This window comes from Periophthalmus magnuspinnatus, chromosome 21 (assembly GCF_009829125.3).
Source record: "Periophthalmus magnuspinnatus isolate fPerMag1 chromosome 21, fPerMag1.2.pri, whole genome shotgun sequence".
Lineage (NCBI taxonomy): Eukaryota > Metazoa > Chordata > Actinopteri > Gobiiformes > Gobiidae > Periophthalmus > Periophthalmus magnuspinnatus.
Window position 1 is genome coordinate 20,260,081 of NC_047146.1, and position 22,539 is coordinate 20,282,619.

The window sequence follows — 22,539 nt, forward strand, 5'->3', positions numbered from 1 at the left end:
TGTAAACTCAAATTGGACATTTTTCCATGGCAAACCTGACAACAACTCAAAGGCACAATGGTGTTTTCTGGTATGCAGTATTGGAGAATCCAGGAGGTATGTATGCTTCATGTATGTGTGGATACTGCACCAAGACAAAGACATGGTAAAGATGCTGGCGCCAGGTCATAGTGTGAACTCTTAAATTCATGTGCATGTATATTGTATCCAGAAAATATCACATAGGCCTGTAATAAGGAAGGATTAAAGTACTACCAAGCTGTTAGCAATGACATCACAGCTAAACCCAACAGCAGACAGAAGAACAGACCCCATTATGGTGTTTAATACAATGTATTCTTCTTCTAAAGGCCCCATATTAAGCTGTTTTCTGATCTATGTTATAATGTTGTTTCCTCATCATAAACAGAGCTGGAGATGTCTTTTGTTTCATTCACACATGCTTAAGACACAGATCCTGCATATATAAACTAAGTTCTTCTCTCAAACGGGAAACACAGGTCATTATGTAGTACAGAAAAAAACTTTACTGTGTTTTTCAACTCCATGCACCTGCACAAGAATAATTTGGGTAATTGCATCCCTGGAATTACCTATCTTAACTAAACAAAAGGTAAAAATAGCTGTTAACATGAAAACGACCGCTTCATGACATCACAAGGTGGAACAGAGCATTTTGAGCTTTGAAGACGTTGACAGACTGATCATAAAGTGTTACGCAAACATGTGTGAATGAAAAAAAACACAACTTCAGGCATGTTTTTGATGAGGTAACAGCATTATAACATGGCTTAAAGCTTAAAAGAGTCAATTTTGCACCTTTAAGTACAAAGTCATATTATACAAATGTAACAAACCATTTAAAGGTCCGTGAAGGGTTCTAGTTGATTCATGATTTTTTTTGTTAGATTCACGTTCATATCCTCAGTGTTTGAATCCAAGTCATTTAGGAAGAGTTCGAGTCAAGTCCAAGTCAAGTCCTCACATCTCTCAGTCCGAGTCCACATCTTTCAAGTTCCGGTCTAAGTCCTTATTATGTAAAATCAATTCTAAATCCGAGTCACACTTTTTAAAACTGCCTTCAAAACTAAAACCTTCATTCAGCAATACCTGGGAGGATTTGAGACCTGTAAAACCCAAAACCGAGTCCTTGAAAGGAGTTATAGGAAGTGTTAAAAAAAAAACAAATGCAGAATCATAGTCGACTTACAAAACACATAATATAGGATTTTATTGGGTTAAAATGAGAACTAATTTTAAATGCTTTGCAGTGGTCGAACGTTATTCCTCACTTCATGCATTCTGAGTAGCTCTTGAAGAGACCAGAGTGGAGTTTTGCTGTTACGGTAATGATAACAACAATAACTAGCATATTAACGTGCACCTCCTGATTTTCACACACACCTTAAAAGTACACTGCTGATTTATTTTTGACCTCAAGAACTGCGTATGCAATATATCTTGCAAAAGACGCATTTTGCTCAAATACATGGGTAAAAAAAACAGGTACAGGCCCTATAATGTTGATAAAATAAAACAAATAAAATAAAATAATAAAAAAAGAAAAATAGCTGTCTGTATTAGCTGCGCTGAATATTCACATTAATATTGTTATAAATACAAAATAAATATGGACGGAGCAGATGCAAAACAAATACTACTTTGTGTTATATAAATGTGTCCTCTTTATCAATCTTCTAGCCTAAAGGTGACGTGAGGGTTCCATGGTTACAGGCTGCTCTGTGGAGGCTCTGGCCCTCTGGTGGAGCCTCAGTGCAGGTACAAGTTCTTCCGCAGCGTGTGCTTTAGATCCAGGTGGTACTGCTCCAATGGGTTCCTCTTATTGTGTTCAGTGACCGCAGCGTTCACTCGGAGGTGCAGGTCGACCAGGTGAGACCTTCTAAACAGAGAGAAGAAACATATTAAGAAACGTCATGGGGTAGGGTATTCAGAGGTTGAAATATTTTTGACTCAAGTAAGAATACTGTTACTTTTATTAATATTATTCAAGTACTACTTACTAGGGTTGTCAAAGGCATCAAGGATCAGATGGTAATTGATAGTAAAACAGAAATTAACCTTGCCTGAGTAGCTTTAGAATAATCTTGAGGTGTATTAGAACAAGTATAAGACACATAAGACTAGTATACGCCCATGGACCACTATGGAACATACCTGGACGACTGAGGGATTACACAGATATAAGACTACATTGTAAAATAAAATAAAGTACCACAATTTAATGTTGAAAATCACATTCTACTGTCTAAAGAAAGAATGGTTTTTTTTAAATTATCGCCAGTCTATTCCTTAGTAATAGTGATTCCTTAGTGAAATCTCGTTTGAAATTTTAGTATCATGACACTAGTTTCACGAGTAAGAATAATTGTAAAAATATTAAACATCTGATTTACATTATGTAGCTGTAGTTCAGTTAATTGGATGGACAACACAATACATTACTCATTTCACACCTCAAGGCACTATGGTATGTGTGGATACTGCACCAAGAGAAAGACATGGGAAAGATGCTGGTGCCAGGTAATAGCATGAATTTTATTTTGCATTAATGACCAAATTCATGTGCATGTAAATTGTGTCCAGAAAACATTATGTAGGCCTATGTATTATGTAGGCATATACTAAGAAAGTATTAAAGTAGTACCAAGATGTTAGCAAATATATAAAAATTTGATTGAAACTTTCCTTGATTTTTTAATTTATCATAATATGAGGCAAAATTATCTAAATTGCAAAATAGTGATGATTAGACTAATAAAAAATAAATTCTTTATTGCACTTTTATTTTGTTAAATGAAGGTTTAAACAGCCAGAAAAAGTCCTTCCTTTTGTGGAAACTGTGGCTGCATGTTGGATTTCAGAGGTGATGACAGGAAGAGAGAATCTATTTCAGAGGTCACTGCTACTTCCTGTATTTTTTATTTTTTTTAAACTTCCTCTTAACTGATGTAAAACTATGATAAATATTTACCACAGATACTATCTCACCAAACCATGCAGTAATACTAAACCTGCCATGAACTTAAAATGTAACTCATAAATTTGGTATTGTAGGAGGATATTCATCAAAAATTAGAAAAACTCAATCATATCTGAAAGAGAAGTGCAAGAAACACCAATATTCAAATCATTTCATACTGTAAACAGAAATAAAGCTTTTGTCACTTGTAGATGTAGTATTGTCACATCGTTAGTATCGTTACTAAGATTTCAAATTTGTTTTCGATACTAAGTAATAAACCCGATACTCAATACTGATTCCAATACCACAATGAAAATAAAAACATTGATGTGATTTTCCAACATTAAATAGTAGTTCCTGAGACCTTATATCTGTGTAGTCCCTCAGTCATCCAGGTAGGTTCCATTGTGGTCCATGGGCGTATACAGTCTATGTGTCTTATACTTGGTCTGATACAACTCAAGATCATTCTAAAGCTACTCAGGAAAGGTTTATTTCTATCCTATGAATTTGACTTTCTTAGTATCGATACTTGCTGAAAAGAGTACATCGTTTCAATACAAATTTTAGCATTGATTCTCATCTGATTTACGATTAAAACCCTACAAATTGATGGCTGAAAACTACTTCAAGAAGTACACCTAAAAAAGACACTGTGTACTTGAGAAAAAGTACTTAAGTAAATGTAACTGAGTACTAGCCACCTCTGCTTGTGTCACAGTGAGAGCATACATGTGTTTATCTGGTGTACCCTGTTTGCAGCGCCCCCATCAGGGCTCCCAGGTAATGTGAGTGGTGTCCTGTGGTCTGCAGCTGGCTCTCCTGTGTCCAGCAGTGGCTCCAGAACACGTCTGCGTCTGTAGGAACAAGGAGTTGTCCCAGCCCAGTGACACCATCTGTCTCTAGGTCCTCACTGGGGACATAAGGTTAGGCCATGAATAGCATCATTACTCTTTACTCTTTATTGTTACTTTTTTTTTTTTTTTAAAGGGCCCGTATTACACTATTTTCTGATCTTTGTTATAATGTTGTTTCCTCATCAAAAACATAGTTGGGAGTTTTGTTTCAGTCACATGTTTAACACAGCACATTTAGGCTATGCTCTTCTCTCAAATCTGTTCCACCTTGTGATTTCACTGTGATTCACTGTGTTCTCTACCGAACCAAAGGTAAAAGGCAGCTGAAAAATACTGCTTCAGGCATCACAAGGTGGAACTGAGCATTGTATTAGATAGACTAATAAAAAAGGGTTACTCAAACCTTTGTGAACTCCTGGCATGTTTTTGATAAGGAGCAGACCGCCACCAGAAACGTTGCGCTAAAGCACCTTTAAGATCAAATTATAACTAGTTTTGCTAAGTTATGTTACTTTTTAAACTTTTTTTTACTACTCTGCAAAGGTAAAACAGATACTTGTTGTACTTAAAATAAACATAATCCATAGGAAATGTATTAAAAGATAGAAAACATCTAACAACACCCCCTACTATTATGCCATCCAGACTTTATCTATAACCTGTGCCTTTAACCCCTCCTACTTGTGATTATAAAACCATCCATGACTTTACACTTTCATTTCTGTAGCTCCACCCACCCGTGGATGAAGCTCCTCCCTGCTCCAGCCTGGTTCTCGGGCACGCTGTAGCTTTGGATAAAGAACAGTTTGGGTTTTCCGGTGAGTGCGGGGCAGTTGTCAGGGGTGAACATTCGTCGGAGAGTTTCCAGGTGTAGGCCAGTGTGTTGTGCATCTGTTGCCAGCAGGTGGAGCGGTGTACCTCGACTGATGATGCAGCAGACAAAGGCAGAGGCAGTCCTCAGGCGCAGGTCCTGCTGCAAATTTCTCAGGGCAGACTGACAGCTGCTGACACTGAGCCAGCGATATAGGACCACAGAGAAGTGAAGATCCCGGAAAGTCTGCTCCAACAACTCTGCACACACAGACATAAAATACTGCTTAGGAAAGATATTTTTAGCTTTTTTAGACACCTTTTTTTTTTTTAGTTGTTTAACTTTTTTTCTTTGCTACATAATTTAATACATTGTGCTTTATATATTTGATGCCTTCTGTATGTATCTAAAATGTAAAAAGTAGTAAACAACAAAAAAAATTCACAAGATAGAACAAACACTGGTAGTTGCTGTTGCATAATCAATCAGACCATGGTGTCTTGTTACGTGGACCTGGTCTTTTAATATAAAGTCAATGATGATTGTGGATGGATAGGACATATTTCCTCTCTGGGACAATAAAGTTCACCTGACCTTATGTAGCCTAGATATAGAAATGTCTTTTTTTTTTCTTTTTCTTTTTCAGTCAAGCCTTCCCCACAAGTACCCAGAGAGCAGACACAACTGCTAAAGTCATATTGTGGTTCATGAAACACAAACAGCCTGAGCGCTTACACTCAGATCAAGGCAAAACATTTGAGTGAACTGTGATCTCTGAGTTGTGCAGTTTGTATCTCATCATCCACAAGAACCCCCAGTGTGACAAGTTTAACAGAACCTTGCATGACATTTTGAGTTATTTAAGGTCATAAGCAGCGCTCCGATTGAAGGCACTGTGACTGTCTGCCCCAGTTTCACTTTGCTATTTGAAAAAAACAGTTCTAATGCTGCATACTGCATGTGCCCCAAAATTAATGTGTGTGAATATTAACGATGTGCTAAAAGGTTTGCTAGGGACAAGTTGGACAGATTTAAAGAATGCATTTTTATGCTAAATTTGAACCCTGATTTCAGTAATCCTCTGTAAAAAGTCCTTTGCCTCTGAGTCTCACCAAACACACAGTCTTTAAATCATTTAAGCATTGCCACACTTGTTTTAAGCATTTCTGCCGTTAGCTAGTTTAATTTGAATCTTTGAAGTCTTACCTCCGTCTTGGCCCACACAGTCGATGATGACGCACACTCCTTTAGGATTAGTGTCTAGTTTGTAGTGTTCTAGGTAACTCTATAAAACACAAATACCAAAGTCACATAAGAGGACCTAACCAAAACTCTGAGAGCTGAAGTAAGTGGCACTCACCGAGCAGCTCGCCTCCCTTTGCCGCAGCTGTAGGGTACGCCCTGCACGTGGGGACAAATATCATGCATTATTTTTTAAAGAAAAAAAAAAGAAAAGAAAAAAAATTTAAAAGAGCAAGAAAATCTTACCATTCAGGGCAGGTCTGGTATGTGGAGGACAGTTAAAGGGCTGGATGGGTCTGGGACACTATATAAATCAGAGTTCAAAGTTTTAGACTTAGAAGAGTGAATTTCATATTTAAAGTACATATGACAGGTTTTCATGTTTGGTGGGATAGTACCTGTGGTAAATATTTATCAGAGTTTTACATCGGTTATATGGTGGTTTGTGGAAAAAGTTGAGAAAAAAAAGTATAAAAATAATAATGAAAGTAGTGCTGTGTTCTGCTGTGTTCATTTTTACACTGAAACTAGTTAGGGCACCATAAAAGAGGATTTGCTCCAAGAGGGTGGACTTGGGCCAGTGTGAACATGACAGTCACATTCTGATCCGCATTAAACGCCTGCTCTGAGGGCGCTTGGAACAGGTGGTCTTGGAGTCTCCCACTCTGGAGTGGGTCAATTGTGATGTGAGCGCGGCAGACCTCGGGCTGACCTACACAGCCAGCTGTTACCAAAAAAAGTATAATTGGGTAAGAAGCGCTCAAATCACATATATTTGTATGAATGGACCCTGCAGAGCTGCTGTTTGGCACATTTGCATGATGAGACAATTTGGATCAACTTAATATTAGTGACACGTCTGTCTGTGTGTCGTTTTCTCTGTTGTCACAACCGCGTACAGTCCTCACTGTACATTTAGCCACAGGTGAAAGAAAAGACCATCACATATAGGGGAAGTTAGCGTGCGTGTGTATATTCATGAGGGGTCTATTACCTTGAAGCATGTTGTCACAAAAAGTTTGGAGTTCAGTTGATGGACTCTCACGTGGCTCATGGTGTGTGTTTAAGGCGAATGATGCGAAGTATGTGAACAAAGTAAAGTAAACAGAACTAAACCTGCACTGGGGTCACTCCACAGAGTGCACTAACGTGTGAAAACGTGTGTGTTATATCTGCTTCCTGTGTCCAACCAGAAAACCAAATTATAAACTTCACTGACATTTTAAATATAGATAAAATCGGAAAGTAGTAGTTTCTTAAGTAGTATAATGTTATCTATGATTTAGTAAAATGAGTAGTCTAACCTCTCAAGTGCACTTTAAGCATTGTCAGTATTGTAAGTTTACTCACAGGAGGAGGGCACCATGGCCTCTGGGCTTGGGTGTGTTCAGGGACTGCAAGTAAAATTGACATTTTTGACAGTATTAGTAGTTTACTTGGTCAGGACAGTGCATGTTACTGAAAATACATGAAATACATACTGTAAACACCATAGTTGAATTTCCATGTGTTGTCCCGCATTCACTTTCACAGCACAGTCTCATTCATACAGCATTTACACATTGGAGGTGAAGTGGGTGACGTGTCTTGCTCAAGGACACAACAGCAGAACACACTAACTGCCTCCCCCATTCTGGCACCTGGTATTCCCCGTGGTCTCCCATCCAAATGCTTACCAAACCCAACCCAGAGATCAAATGAGATTGAACATTGTCAAGGTGGTATGGCCACAGATAGTCAAACCGTCTACAGTATATTGTTAGTACTTTGTTAATAGAGTTAGCATGTGATGTTGGAAAAAGTGCTGACAATAGATACAATTACTTTTTTCAATAATAATCAATGTAGTCTGTGGAATCCCTCAGTCGTGCAGGTCTGATCCATAGTAGGGCCTTCAATAGATATAAGAGAGCTAAAAAAAACAGGACAACAGGGAATCTGAACCTAGAAGGAAAGGCGTAACTATTCCTTACACAGCTGGTGTGTTGGAAAAACTTCGGAGAATTTTTAGACAGTTTGAAATTCAAGTCTATTTCAAACTTACAAACACTTAAGACAAAAACTGGTTCACCCAAAGGACAAAACCGCAAGCCATAAACAAAGTCATGTGGTCTACTCCATTCAGTGCAGTGAAGAGTGCAGTGAGAAACAGTCACTCCATACGAGAATGTACCAACACCGGCGTGAGAGTTCCTCAGGACCCCAGTGCACTGTACATCTCCATATCAAAGCCACTAACCACTCCTTTGAAGACAGTGAGGTACAGATCTTAGCTAAAGAAAAGAAATGGTTTGAGAGGAGAGTTTAAAAAGCTATTTTTGTTAGGAAAGACAATCCTTCCTTGAACAGGAACTGGGGCCTTAGACATCATCTATCTCATATTAATAACTTCATCCTCAGACCCAAAGCAAACTAAGAAAACAAAGAAAACAATAAAGCTAGCCAGTAGGTCCATTTAGGCTGAAAGATTATGCTAAGTAGGTCTCGGGCTCAGCTCACATTTAGTGTAGCTCTTTAGACCTAGCCTACAAACAGTGTAGTTAGCTCCTTCCTTTCAGACGGATATAATGCAGTGTCCACCAGTAATCTGACCAGAACTGAAGAAGCGGCTTGGCATGAGCAGCAAATCGTTTTCACTCCTACAACTTTTTGTCCAGTTGACACATTTAACTTTGGCTTTTACTAATAATCAAACCACTATTTCCTCTATTATGACAGAGCTCTTGTTTCAACAGTAGTACTTCACGTCAGCACAAATGACCTGAGACCGCACTGACTCCAATGTTCCAAAAGACCCAGTTTCTCACATTACGGTAATTATCAGCAAAGAGCAGCCTATGCATAAAACCTACAATTCTACTATTAACACCAATAATCTCAGATCACTCCCGAAAACTTATCTACCACAAAATCCTGACCTTTTAAATGTGTGAGGTGACTGGTGCATGAGGCATTTTATTTTGTTTTTTTTAATAAACTTGAATTTGATTTGTACCCACCTCTGGGCGAAAGAGTGCGCACCCTTTTGGCTAGGTCAATTCGGCCGATGTCCCTCAGACAGGTTTCTATCAGGTCCACTCTCTCACTCAATGCTTTGTCTTGTTTTTCTAGTTCAACAATGATGTCCAGGAAGCACTGTTGGCACATGTCATACGTTACAGAAACACAAACTCCATGAAAACTCGACTAAATTTAAAAAATCTAAAGAGTAATGACCTTATTAGTAATTATTTATACGGCACTTATTGGTCCTATATTATGCAAAAACTGTGAAGTTCATTGTTGCATAGTTAAATTTATATTTTCTGTAGACCATAGTGAAATCTCTTGTACCTTAGCTCTGTCTAGTTTGTCTCGGTGCAGCATATGTCCCAGTAAGAACTTGAACCGGTTTAGATCCTCAGTGGTCAGGTCCTCGCTCAGGTTTACCATCAGGACTCTGCACAGAGAGGACAGAGAAGAGATAGGGTTAAATACAACAGAACAGAAGAGAAGGCTGTTGTATGTACAATCTCTTTCCATTATCTGTGTGAAACTAAATAGCTCATGCAACAGCTTCTGGTTTATCTCTGTTTTGGATCAACGTTTATCTAACAGACCTGCTACACTACCTTCAGAATGCTTGTAAGATCTCAGAAGGTAAGCAAGGGACAGCCTGGTTATTCAATTCAGTTCAATTCAATTTTATTTATATAGCAGATTTAAAACAAAATTTAAGATGCTCAAAGTGCTTCACATAAACAACAATAAACAAAACAGACATACATAAAATACGACACATAGATAAAGAACAATAAAACAATAAAACATCAAGATATCCTGTCTAGCTAGAATCAAATACCAGGGAGAAGAAGTGGGTTTTTAGTCCGGTCTTAAACTGCGCTACGGACTGAGAGTCTCTGACAGGTAGAAGGAGGCAGGTTAGCACTGAGACCACTGGTTATTATGGCTGTAATCGACTAAAGAAACTCCAGATAACTCTACCCATGTCCTCTTCTTTCTGCTGTTAAATGCATATAAATGAGTGATTGGCTGAGTGTTGCATAATGAGTGTGGTTGCCATTGGTGCAGATTGGCAGCCTCACTTCTGTCCTTCAGCCACATGGCAGCTGCGGCTACTGCCAACCATGTCTATAGTTTCAAATTGAGCTGGAGAAGGAGTCCGAATTATATGGTGGAATTCGATTTTTAAGTGAGATTTGTTGATATATATTTTATGGTTAATGTCTCAAAGCAAAGACTAGAACAAGGGCCAACAAATCTGCAATCTGACAGTTAAAAACTAACAGAAAAAGCACAATTTTAAACTATGAACACTTTACAATGTTATTATGTCCCATGAACCCAAACCACATGGTAGATATTAAATTATTATGCAAAATCGTTTTTCGTCAAAAACTTGCATGCATGTTTCAGTTATTATGGTTAACTGTAAGATTCTGGAGAAAAGGGAGTGAAAGAGAGAGGAGACTCAGCGACAAAAAAGAAAATGAAACTTATTAAACACATATTACTACGTACACCAAATATAGCATTTTTAAAGCAATAAAAGGTAACAAGGAGATCTGAATGTTATGTGTTAGCAGCTAATACCCCGTAGAAGTAAAATAACCCCTCTAAATTCTGTCACTGACCTATAAGCACACAGTTGGCACGTGCTCCTCAGCCTCTCCACCTCCTCTCTCCCACACTGGTACAGCTTTCGGAGCAAGTCCAATCTCTTCAGCTGTACCAGGAGCTCTCTGACCACCTGGTTTGGGCTCTCACTGCTGCTGACCGCTTCCTCAAGGACGTTGCGGGTACGGGCAGGGCTGTGCTCCGAGTCCAGGCTCCCACACAGGAACACCAGGGTCCTCTGCTCCGGCTCACTGAGGCTGTCGACTAGCTGACAGAGCAGTGGAAGGGGAGGTGCAGGGTTGGACATGAGATCGGGTACGATTGGTATCTGTAGGAGCAGAAGTGCGGACATGTCAAAAAATTATATCATGATATTCTTAGAGCTTAAATACATTTCTAGGGATGCACTGATATGAAAATTTTAGGCCAACCCTGATATTTTGGGGAAAGCTTACGCCATTAACTGATTTTTTTATTGTTTTATTTTAAACACCACAAAGTCTGAGGTTTATAATTTATTAACTGTGTAGAAATAGGTCTATAGGCAATAATATCTTTATTGTGAATATTTTGTTTTATTTAGATACAGTATATAAGTATATAAGTATAGTTGTTCTGATGCTGCTGTTGTATATATTTTCTACCTTGAAGTATTTTATTTGATTTTTTAAGCATATCTTTTTTAACTTCGTGCATGCCCTTATTTGTATTTGTATTTATTCAGTGTGTTTTATGTTGCACTTTATCACCGAAGTAAGTTCCTAGTTTGTGAACTGTGTTCACAAACGGTGGCAATAAAAGGATTCTGATTCTGATATCCCCCTGTAGCAGCAGCGATAGTTCAGCTCCTCCTCCTCCTCAGCCCCCTGCACTCTCCTCTCTTCTCTTTCATTTCACAGGAAAACTAACTTAGAAGCAGGTCATATGTCTAAACCAGGCATGCTCAAACTGTGGCCCGGGGGCCAAATGCAGCCCCCAAACCAATTTTTCTTGGCCCTCAAGCTTCCAGGTGAATTGGCACATGTTACCTTGAACAGTACTTTTTACTGTATATTTCTGAAAATCTTTATTGAATATGTCCCATTGAGGATGTAAGCATGAATAAAGGTCTAGTGGTTCAGTCTAACTTGTAATAATAACGCAGATTTGAAGTATTCACTGTATTGGTGACCAGTCTATGGCCCTCAATCGGCCCTCAGCTTTGTCTGTGTTTTTAAATGTGGCCCTTCATGAAAAACGTTTTGGACACCCCTGGTCTAAACTGATCATTTAGGAGGTAAACAACTCAAATAATGTCTGAAAAAACATTGATTTTGCCACAGTTCGTGGGTGAATAAGTCACCTTTTTTAATCAAATGTATTTTCTAAAGCACAAAACTGTAACTTTGTCCTTACAAGGTCTGTGACCAGTCTGTGGCCAGGGCAGGCCTGGGCCCTGTCCTGTCTGTATCTGCTGCAACAAACAATAAGTCTTTTTTCCTGTATTGCAAAACTCACCGAGCTTCGTAAATGGATTACTTTTCATCTACAACTGTAATTTTTCCACAACAATAATGGTGTCAGAAGTGGGATCCACGAGTGGTCGTCCAGAACACAGTGAAGATGGGATTTTGTCTTCCTTTTGGTTTCTGTCCTGATGCACGGATCTTTTGAACAGAAACATGGACGGACATTGGTTTCTGTCCTGGATCACCACTGCTGGATTCGAACAAGGTCTACTTGGTGAGCTTTCCCAATACAGACTTCTTTCCATTTGAAAAGGAAATCTTCATCTACAAAGACTGGTAAATCAAAGGAGAACGTATTTTGGAAATGCAAAATGCTTAACTAAGCATACCCAGCAGCCATAGTTCTGATCCTATACCATTTCTGATTCATCTCAAAACTTTTCAGTCTTTTTGGCTCCAAAATCTCATGTGTGTACCACCATGCTGCCCTAACAATGTGCTGCTAATATAATCCAAGCAACAATGGCTCTCCACCACTCCTGATTTCCTCACTTTTGGGACTACTGGAAGTTACGAGTGCTAAAACATCTCAAATGGGGAGCAAAACTTCAAGGGAGTATTCCCCTCCAGGATGCCCCATCATTGATTTTATTAGAAGAAAACATGGAGATAAGAAGTCTTCAGAATTTGGTGCATTCAGTTTAAAACATATTCATGCATTGGAAAACAAATTATGTGAAATTGAAGTTGAAATGAGAGAAAAAATAACATTTTTGATCAAAAAAATTAGAAAACATCGAAAATTACAAGGAATATTTAAAAATGTGGAAAGACGAAGCTGTAGTCAAAATCAGAAAAACTATGCACAGGCCTCTTCTCTTTGAAGATGCAACTGAAATGTGTGAGCTGAAATTGCCCCACTCGCAGAACTCTTTGTCTCAACAGTTGACTGTACTGAAGTTTGATCCAGATCTGAACAACCCCCATCTAACCTGTCTGTCTGATCCTTCACCAAATAACTCTACAACGTAGGACAGTAATGGACACGTGCAGGTACAGATGGAAACAAGCAAAGTGAGCTGTGCTGAAGAAGACACAATGTACACATTGCCAATGGTTGAAGTCTCTGGTCCACAAGGTTCAACATTAGTTTTCTGCCCTTGGATTTCTTCTGAAATATCTGCAGCATCTCAACATCTGCCCAATCCAACAGCATCAGGTCAGATTTTGCTAAAGAACTTATAACTTTTTGTCAAGATTTCAAACCTACTATGAGTGAACTAAGGAGAGTATTGATCCTGAAGATGAAACCTACTGAATGGCACAAAATAGCTGATCAACTTCAAAACACTGAACAATGCAATCATGTTGATTGGAAGCATGACTCCAATGCTTTGTATAGAGAAGCTGTGAATAACATCTGCACAGCTATCACAAAAGCCTTTCCTGCCTCTATCGATACTGACAAAATCCAATCCTGCATACAAAGAGACACTGAGGACCCTGAAGAGTTTCTCACATGTTTAACAGAAGTATATAACACCCACAGTGGATTTACAAGACCTGATCACATAGGTGTGACTCGTGATGTTTGGGAAACATATTTGTGTAACTATTTCATTAATAACTAACTAACGACTAAAAACAGACATTTCTTCAGCTGTGAAGAAAACCTGCATTGGCTGGAAAGCTGCTCACCTAACTGAACTGACCATGCACCACACATGCATATGAACAGCTAAACAGAAAGAAAATAATGAAGCAAGAAAGAATGCAGAAAGAACTGCATATGGCAGCAGTGACTATGTACAATAAGACCCAACAACATGAAAATCACCAAGTGAATTCACAATTACATAGACAACTACAGACTCATCAGCCAACACATAAGGCAAGGCAAGGCAAGGCAAGTTTATTTGTATAGCACAATTCGTACACAAGGTAATTCAAAGTGCTTTACAGAATAAGAAAGACATTAAAATCACACAAATCAAAACATAAATAATCACCCAATCTGCAACTCTCTCACCCACTCGTTTGCACCCTTTAAAAACTCTCTCTCTCACTCTTTAAACACTGTCTTGCTCAGTTTAAGAACTTTCCCATTACTTTACAAAAAACTTTCCTGTCACTTCTCCAATACTTTCCTGTCACTTTACTATGTCTAATAAAAGTAAGCAGACCAAATATGGGAGGAGAGCCCATTGAAAGAACAAGAGAAGATTTTCCAATGAACCTTGTTTCATCTGTTGTCAAGCTGTGCCCTCTACGCCAGTGGTCCCCAACCACCGGGCCGCGGACCGGTACCGGTCCGTGGATCAATTGGTACCGGGCCGCGGGCCGTCCAAGAAATAATTAATTATTTCTGTTGTATTTATTATCTGAGTCTGAACAATTGTTTATTTTGAAAAATCTTTTATTTTGAAAAATGACCGGATTCTCTCGGTTACATTTCCGTCACTTGAGCGCCGACAACTTAACCACTTAGCGTTCCGACGGCCCGCCCGCGTTACACGTTACAACTTTACAGCAATGTATGTGTATTTTTGCGTCACTCACACAAACAATCTACACATCAAATGAAAGCTACAGCATTCATATTTCTGAATATGTAAACCATTTACACCTCGAATCACCACAGTGCTGACAGGAAAGACGTTTTTACAGAGAAGCCAGAAATGTGAATCTGGACTTCACTTACCATTGAGCGCTCTGGTTCTGTCAAACATCAACATATTCACACAAAGTTGGTCTCATTCATTCCGTAAAGGTCCAGAGAATATAATCCAGTCAAGAAATTATGTCCACAAAGGAAGTTAGAGCCTCCATGTCCAATCTGCTGCAGGAAAGTGAAATCTGTTCCGTCATTTCTCTGTGTAAAAACACGAGGCTGGATATAAAGATCGCGCGTGTATTACGTAATTTTACGCAGCAGTTTTGCGTTTTAAACATGACGAAACGGACAAAACAAAGGAAGTACGCGACCGAGGACACTGTGGATGTTTGTACAAGTTAAACTAGAGGCATCTCGGACCCGGAGCGGAAGTCCACCACCGAGTGAAGATCTCATGGTGGACTGAGGAGCAGAGGGACCTTATGTTTTGATGGACTGGATGCTGTTCCTGATCGGTAAGCGTGGTTTATTCTGCTATTGACTTAATTGTGGGTCAAATGTGTATCATGTGTAATCATTAGCATTAGCCTTAGCATTAGCCCCCTCTACATTTCTTTGTTTCTTTATATTTCCTTTTGGAAAAATTTTGTATTTATTTTGTGTTTTTTGCCTCATCAGTTTAATGACATGCATGTCCTAAGAAAAGTCCAGCTGATACCAAAAAACCCTCCTCAACTGTAATTAGAAAGAAGAAACCGAATTATTCCACGAATTTCCAAAAATGTTAAAGCGCTCTCTTAAAACCAAAATGAAGGCCTAATCAAAGGAGGTAGTGATCACAAATCCAAACTGACTTGACTGACTTGACAATCCTTGACGACTAAGCGCCTGCGATTTTGTTAATGTTTTGGGGTTTTTTTTGTTTTTTGTTACAGGAGATGCGGATGCTGCATAATTTCTCTTCCTTTTTTTCTTTACATGTTCCTATGAAATAATCACACACTAACAACACTAACAACTAACCAATAACAGTTTTGGGCTTCACAAAATGTTTCTTTCAGCAACAGTAATTTAACTGTTCTCTTGCAGCAGAAGACAGCTAAGCCAAAATTGACACATGTATATAGATATATAAATGTGTCAAAGGGGGATATTACAAATGTAATTTTTAGTTTTTTGTGTGAAAAAAGGTGTTGTCATTTAGAGACTGTTCCATTAACTACAAGACCTGTAACCTGACAACATCTGAAGCCAGGGATAGGTTTCCACCTGGACCTGAAACAAAAACATCTCCTGCGCAGGAGGACACATGGTCTTCTCCTGGACTGAATCAGACCTACATCATTAAAACCATTCTTCTGTTTCAATGTCACCGGAGGAAAACTTCAGAAAAGTTCAGCCATTCACATCTTTTCATGTGACTCAGAAGAACTCGACCTGTTCCTCGTGTCCCCAACCACAGCCCTGAAATCAACACATGAATGACAACTCCAGAGACGAGCTGTGGACAGAGAGACACCGAGCTGCGTGAGGACGGAGAGTACAGCCATGTGTGGCCAGAGGGAGGACAAAGGGACAGAGGACAGGTGATGGGAAAGATTTAACTGAACACCGCCATCATCACGTTAAAACAGCATTCACTGTCTGACTACAAATCATATTGGATAAGGACAGACTGAACACAACAATGAACTGTTGAATTTCCTTCCATCTCAGTCAACAATAATGGAACTGACTTCATCTCCAACAATGAATGTTTTTGTGGAATGATTGTTTATGAAGTATGATTAATGAATAATCAAAAGGGAGAAAGTGTGATAGAAATTTAAGTATAGTCATGTTTTGTATTTAAAAAGCATTTGACTGACATTTGACAGACATTAACATGAGTGAAGCTCTGTCTCCATCCCACAGGAAACTCGCTGTTGTTCTACCTGTCTAAGTGTAAAAGTTCATTATCATACGGGTGTGAAACAAAAGTCACTCTGCTTTGAAATGTATGTAGCATTGTCATTCTGGTATAAAATAGTCAGAGCTCAGATGCTCGGGGAGGTGGCTGGTGGGTGGTTGGGTTGTTGAGACTTGGACTTAGGGGAGAGGGGAACTGGGGGAGAGGCCGGGAGGCTACCAGTCGGTGGCCAGGGCAGGCCTGGGCCCTGTCCTGTCTGTATGCTGCAACGAACAATAAACCTTTTTTCCTGTATTGCAAAACTCACCGAGCTTTGTAAATGGATTACTTTTCATCTACAACTGTAATTTTTCCACAACAAGGTCTTTTGGCTGGAAAAAGACTGGATAACAGTTTAAAGTCTACAGCACATCTCAAGCACAGATCACCGCTCTGTTCATGGAGGTGTTTCTCTAATAACTCAAACTAGTATAGACAATAGATACTGAGCAGGTATCGATACTAAAAGAAGTCACATTCACAGGATGGAAATGAACTACGTGAATAAGAGCACATAGACCTGTACACGTGCACAGACCACAGTGGAAACTTCCTTGAAAACTGGGCTACCTATTACACAAACATAAGACTACATGGTAATATAAAAGAAAGTACTATGATTTAATGACAAAAAACACATTCTACTTTCTAAAGAAAGAGTTTTTATCATTATCGTGGCATCAAAATCAATATTGCATATCAAGTCTATTTATTAATATCAAAATTTTAGTATCATGACAATACTAAGCTATTTTGGCACAGAAAAAAAAGCTTGGTCCGGCAGAGAGGCACATTGATGAGATGACATTTTTATTAAGTTGTTTTAGATCAATATTGCAATTTAAAAATATGACATAATGGTCCACAGGTTCTCTAAATTTTCTGAATAAATGCAATTAAGTGTATGGAAACTGGTATTACACACTTATTTGGTGCATCAAAGGAATAATAAGGCTGGATATGCAAAACAGAGGTAGTTGTGTGAAAAGGGGAAAAAGTACATGCTGATACTTCCTTTAACATGATTTTTACGGCTAAAAAAGAGCTATAATGTGCTCAGTCCTTAAGGAGTTAACTGAAACTATTTAACAGAATAATGAACTGGCCAAATTATTTTCTCATACAAAAAATAAAAGTGAAAGATGTTCTGGTTAAGTTGACCTTGGGAAACTATCACTTAAACTACATATTAAAGTAGATGAAGAGTCAGTCAGTTCTTTATTCTGTTAATACTCAGATTAAAGTCTAACTTGAGTAACAGAGCATGAGAAAGAACAGTGCCTCTACTTAGTTTTCAGGAACAGCTAATAGCCCAGTCATTCACATGGGCTGCATATTACTCAAGGTTTTTCTTTATACTGGCATGGTTTCGTTATTACCATTAATCTTACATTTTTAATGTGAATTTTATGATGATTATTTATTTATAGTTATTTTAATGTCGTTCCTATTCTGTGAAGCACTGAATTATTTGGTGCACGACTTGTGCGATACAAATAAATGTCTTTCTTTGCCTGGCCATATTTAGCTCTCTAAACTAAAATATTTTCTGCGTTAGTTTCTTCTTTGCGCTATTTACGGAGCAGACAAAAGATATTAGACTGCACTTCCTTCAGTAGAGTATGCCTGAATACGCCTTGTTTAAAAGTATTAACCTCTTACTCTTACTCTCAAAATATGCAATAATGATTTAGAAGAAGAAGAAACATAAAGAAACATACTTACAGCTTCGAAGCGCGTGAACAAAGGAGTAGAGTGAACACAAACCTTCTATGACGTCCGTATTATAGACATTACTAAACAGAAACTTTCGGGGAAATACGTCCCCCTCTCATTTCCCTTTTCATTATTTTAGAAAAAAATGGGAACTGATATACAAGACTAACTACGAGAGGCATTGAAAAATTTACGCGCTGAGCCCTCGAGCGGGTCTAGTATTACGCACTCTAAAAGACAGAAGAGGAAAGTGAAAGTAAAAAGATGGGTGGCGCTTCTTAAAAGGTGACGATACTTGAATTTGGCCTTCTTTCGTCATGGGTGAAAGTAAAGGACTACATTACAGGATACACTACAAAATAAACAATGATAAAATATGTATAAATAAAGAACAAGGAAGAAACAATAGTATAACAGTAGTGTAGTACTTCACAGCACAGATAAGACAAGTGCGTAAGCCTAATTGTAAAATGACTAACAAATACCCTTTGGGTAAATGTCCTTTGTGAAATTTGAATTCAACACAACCCTGTTAACCCTGTTAAACAGTGGGCTGAATGCCTAAATAATATGATAAATATGCCCTACATTCTAATTATGTTAATTGTAAGATGTTAATAAATTGGTAAGTCCAGTACATTAAAGTCAGTTAAAATGTCACATGGATGCACTGAAGCGATGTGTTTATATGTGTAACATTTCATGTGGTGTATTTACGATCCCGCTCCTTTCTAAAAGCGCACCCGGAGGCGCTGTTTGCTGCTCGTTCACTGGGAGTGGAGTTTTCCGAGGCTCCTGAACGCGCCTGCCGCGCGCTCATTCCGCACGGTCCCGCTCCTTCAGTTCCGCTCCGTCTGGCCAATCACGTGGCGCGGCTCCAGCAGCGCCAGTGCCGTAGCAGTGCGGAGAGCCCACACCACACGGCGCACGGAGGAGGACCACGGCGCTGCAGCTCCGGAGGAACTCTGCGCGACCTGGGTGACCGCTCTGCTCCTTCACCCCCGGATCACCTCCTACGGGCATCGAGCCACGCAGCCAGCATCAGCTCCAGGCCGGGTAAGTGCTCTGCGGTGCGGAGAAGTGTATTTTTACACGGCGGGGTCTCCAGGTGGGACTAGTGCTGACCTGAAACATCATCCGCGCGGTGGCGGTGATGGATATCCGCGGACAGGAGCGCAGAGCGGGGCAGAGGAGGCTGTGGGCTGGGTAGCGTAGGTAGCGGACTGTACTTATTGCTGCGTCTGTCAGCGCTTTGGCCTGGTCACGACTACGGAGAAGGAGGACGAGGACGGCCACCAGCTGCTGTCAAGAGCAGGCTGCTTCAAGCCCAGCTAAAGTGGCTAACAGCGGTGTGTGGTAGCTAGCGTTTACCTAACAGCTAACAGCACTGCAATGAGATGGACTGTGGACTATGACGAAAACAGTCCATTTAGCCGTGTTATTTGGACTGATGCGTGCACTTCACAGTCCAGTACTACATGCATAGTTGTTTAAATATATTTCTTCATATTTATCATGTTATAGCTTGTCAATAAGCTTAATTTTAGTGCGGAAGTGACAGCTCTACCTCTACCTGTAATGAATGAGCCGTACACGTAGCACCAGAGTCACAGGGAGTCCTAGTGTGATAGTAAAGAGCAGAGCCGAGATAAACGTGTCATTTTACACGGATGGACTGTGGAATGTTGTTGTCACTTTATAGACCGCACGTTTGGACGTTTTAACGAAGTTGTGTGGTAGGCTATTCATGTTGTGTTTATTTTTTATTATGTTTTATTACGCACAAATGCTTTTTTCATATCTATTAAAATATTTTGGGCATTTAACCAGGGCAAAGTGTTTTAATAGTAAACTTTTTTTTTTAAGTCGATTACTATTAAAAGTTATTAAAATACAACTATGATTATTTGAACAGTCAACTAGTTACAATTATTAGGCTAAGATTAATTGTTGTGGTACCATGTGTATTGATACTTTGCAGCTGATGCCATCAATATTTCCTGGGGATGTGAATCTAAGCTCTGTTATTCAAGTTAGACTTTAACCTGAGCTTTATTTTAACACAATCTGATTAGAAAGACTGGATTTAGTTGGAGCTACAACAAGGTGCACTGATTTTGTACTCTAAACAAGTCCCTCTCAAATTATATTACAGTCACAAGCTAGCTAGCATTAGCCAACCGTTGTTCAGTTCAGTTATTGTTTAAATCCATTTTGTATTTTTTCTTAGGTTTTCAGACTATCTTAAAACTTTTTTGCCGGTATTTGCTAATATGTGAATTGTGTCAGTAGTAACTACCGAACACTCTGCCATAGACGTGCTGCAACTTTATTTATGATGCACTTTAAAAACAATCAAGTTGAACAAAGTGCTACAACATTAAAGCACAATGAATAAAACAATTAAAAAACAGTATAAAATCTATATAATCTAAATATGTCAACATCTCAAAGTGTGTCAAAGGCCAAAGGTAATAAGTGTGTTTGAAGAAGTGATTTAAAAACAGGTACAGAAGAGGCTGTCTTATGTGCAAAAGCAGTCCACTCCACAGTTTTGATCCTGCCACCATAAAGTTTAGAGTGGTACAGTGGGGTAGCACAATTCAAACACTTAAAAACAAATAAAAGCTGTTTAAAATGGATCCTAAAGTGCATGAGCAGCCAGTGAAAGGAGGATAAAATGGATGGATGGATGGATGGACAGTTAAACGAAACTGCAGTCGAGCAATGGAGGACTGACTCACCCCAAAATAAAGTGCATTATAGTAATCCAGATGGATGGTTTTGAAGGCATGGACTACTGTTTCAAAGTCAAGGTGTTTTATTTTGACCAGTTGTCGGAGGCAGAACAAACTGGACAAATGAGGAAATCTGACCTTCAAGCTTAAGGTGTGGCTCCATCTTTTAACCCCAGGATTACCATTTTACAGTACATTTCCAAGTTGTCTAGATCCACAAAGACTTGGGTCCTAACACCATTACCTCAGTCTTTGAATCATTAGAGTGAAGGAAGTTCAAAGCCCATCCAGGATTAAATGTCTTCCAAACATAATTTTAAACAGTTCACAGAGAGGCCATCCTTCTTTTTCAGGGGAACATAGATTTGATTGTCATCTGTCAAACAATGAAAGGAGATGCCATGTCTCCTGAGGATTGGGCCCAGGAGCAGTAAATAGATAGAAAATAAAACAGGACCGAAGATGGATCCTTGTGGAACTCCATCAGACAGAAGAACACAGGAAGACGCACAATCCGCCAGACAGATACAGAGACCTTTGTTTCAGATATGACCTGAACCAATTCCTTGATTCCAACACAATGTTCAAGGAGAAATATTAAAATTTCACGATCCACAGTGTCATTTCAGCTCTTTAAATCAAGTAAAACAAGAGCAACACACTCACCTGAGTCATAAGCTAAAAGAATATCATCAAAAAGTACTGGTACTTGGTACTGTTCATTGCTTTAAAACTACACTCGAAGACTTTAAGTAGGTTGTACTCAGGTGTGCAATTAACTGACTAAAACTTTTTTTCTTTAAACCTTTGATGAAAATGACAACTTGGAGATTGGCCTAAAATTTAAAAGCACAATTGGATCAAGCTCAGATTTTTTAAGCAGTAAATGCACAACTGCATTTTCAAAGTTTATGTGGAACCACCCCTGAAATGAGGCTGCCTGCCATTAAAAATAGACAAGACTGATAGCACTACAAAAGTGAAAACCTCTTTCAAAAGTTGAAGGGGCAAGATGTACATGTAGAACACCCCCAGCATGATGTTATTGCAAAGGATCAATTAGCATTTATTACTGAGATGATTGTATTAAAACAGGTAAAACTTACCTAGTCAGAATTTCTGTGCATACAAAACACCATTTTCACCAGCAGAAGGTACATGGACCTTAGTGAAGCAGATGCAGTAAGGCTAAAAACATTAGCTTACCTGTTACAGTTGTGGAACATGAACCTTATTGAGCTTGGACAGGTACATTTCAGTAACATTCTTATAATTGTGTTTGCTGTTCATATGTTGAATGTTTTGGGCTGTCCCGTTAAACAGAAATCCTTTTTTAATGTTATTGGTTTAAAATACGCCGTTGTCCTTGAATCACAACAGCAGAGCACATGGTCACGCCACAAATATTGGCGTGGCCTGTGCAGACTCTCCACGCTATGTCACTCCCCATTCAGAGCACTATCACAATTGGTCACATTAGGTCTGTGAAGTTGATATTCACAGTTTTATATCATGCTATTGTATGTTTATGGTCAACTGACATGAGGGAGCATGGGTGACGTAAG

At 39.1% G+C, this 22,539-nt stretch overlaps 2 protein-coding genes across 9 annotated transcripts in view; one reads left to right on the forward strand and one right to left on the reverse strand.

The window, feature by feature from the left end:
- Positions 1–1,207: 1,207 nt before the first annotated feature.
- Positions 1,208–18,475, reverse strand: LOC117389869 (CASP8 and FADD-like apoptosis regulator). Of its 7 annotated transcripts, none has more exons than XM_055230798.1 (11): positions 18,246–18,475; positions 10,528–10,838; positions 9,227–9,332; positions 8,893–9,028; positions 7,244–7,287; positions 6,140–6,197; positions 6,012–6,052; positions 5,858–5,936; positions 4,578–4,911; positions 3,735–3,896; positions 1,208–1,900 (listed from the first exon to the last, which is right to left on the reverse strand). In XM_055230798.1, the coding sequence occupies exons 2-11, from the start codon at positions 10,815–10,817 to the stop codon at positions 1,771–1,773; spliced, it is 1,380 nt and encodes a 459-aa protein (XP_055086773.1). In that variant the 5' UTR covers positions 10,818–10,838; positions 18,246–18,475; the 3' UTR covers positions 1,208–1,770. The 7 variants fall into 7 exon arrangements, with proteins under 7 accessions (XP_055086773.1, XP_055086772.1, XP_055086770.1 ...); XM_055230797.1 differs by having other exon boundaries at positions 1,211–1,900; positions 6,012–6,056; positions 6,138–6,197; positions 18,288–18,457; XM_055230795.1 differs by having other exon boundaries at positions 1,211–1,900; positions 6,012–6,056; positions 6,138–6,197; positions 18,246–18,457.
- A 621-nt stretch (positions 18,476–19,096) lies between these two features.
- Positions 19,097–22,539, forward strand: part of LOC117389701 (hyccin 2-like) — a 55,883-nt gene continuing 52,440 nt past the window's right edge. The window contains exon 1 of one of the 2 annotated variants that reach the window (XM_033987418.2): positions 19,097–19,292. The gene's annotated coding sequence lies outside the window, so the exon portion shown is untranslated. The remainder of the gene's footprint in view (positions 19,293–22,539) is intronic. The other variant, XM_033987417.2, reaches the window with a different exon arrangement.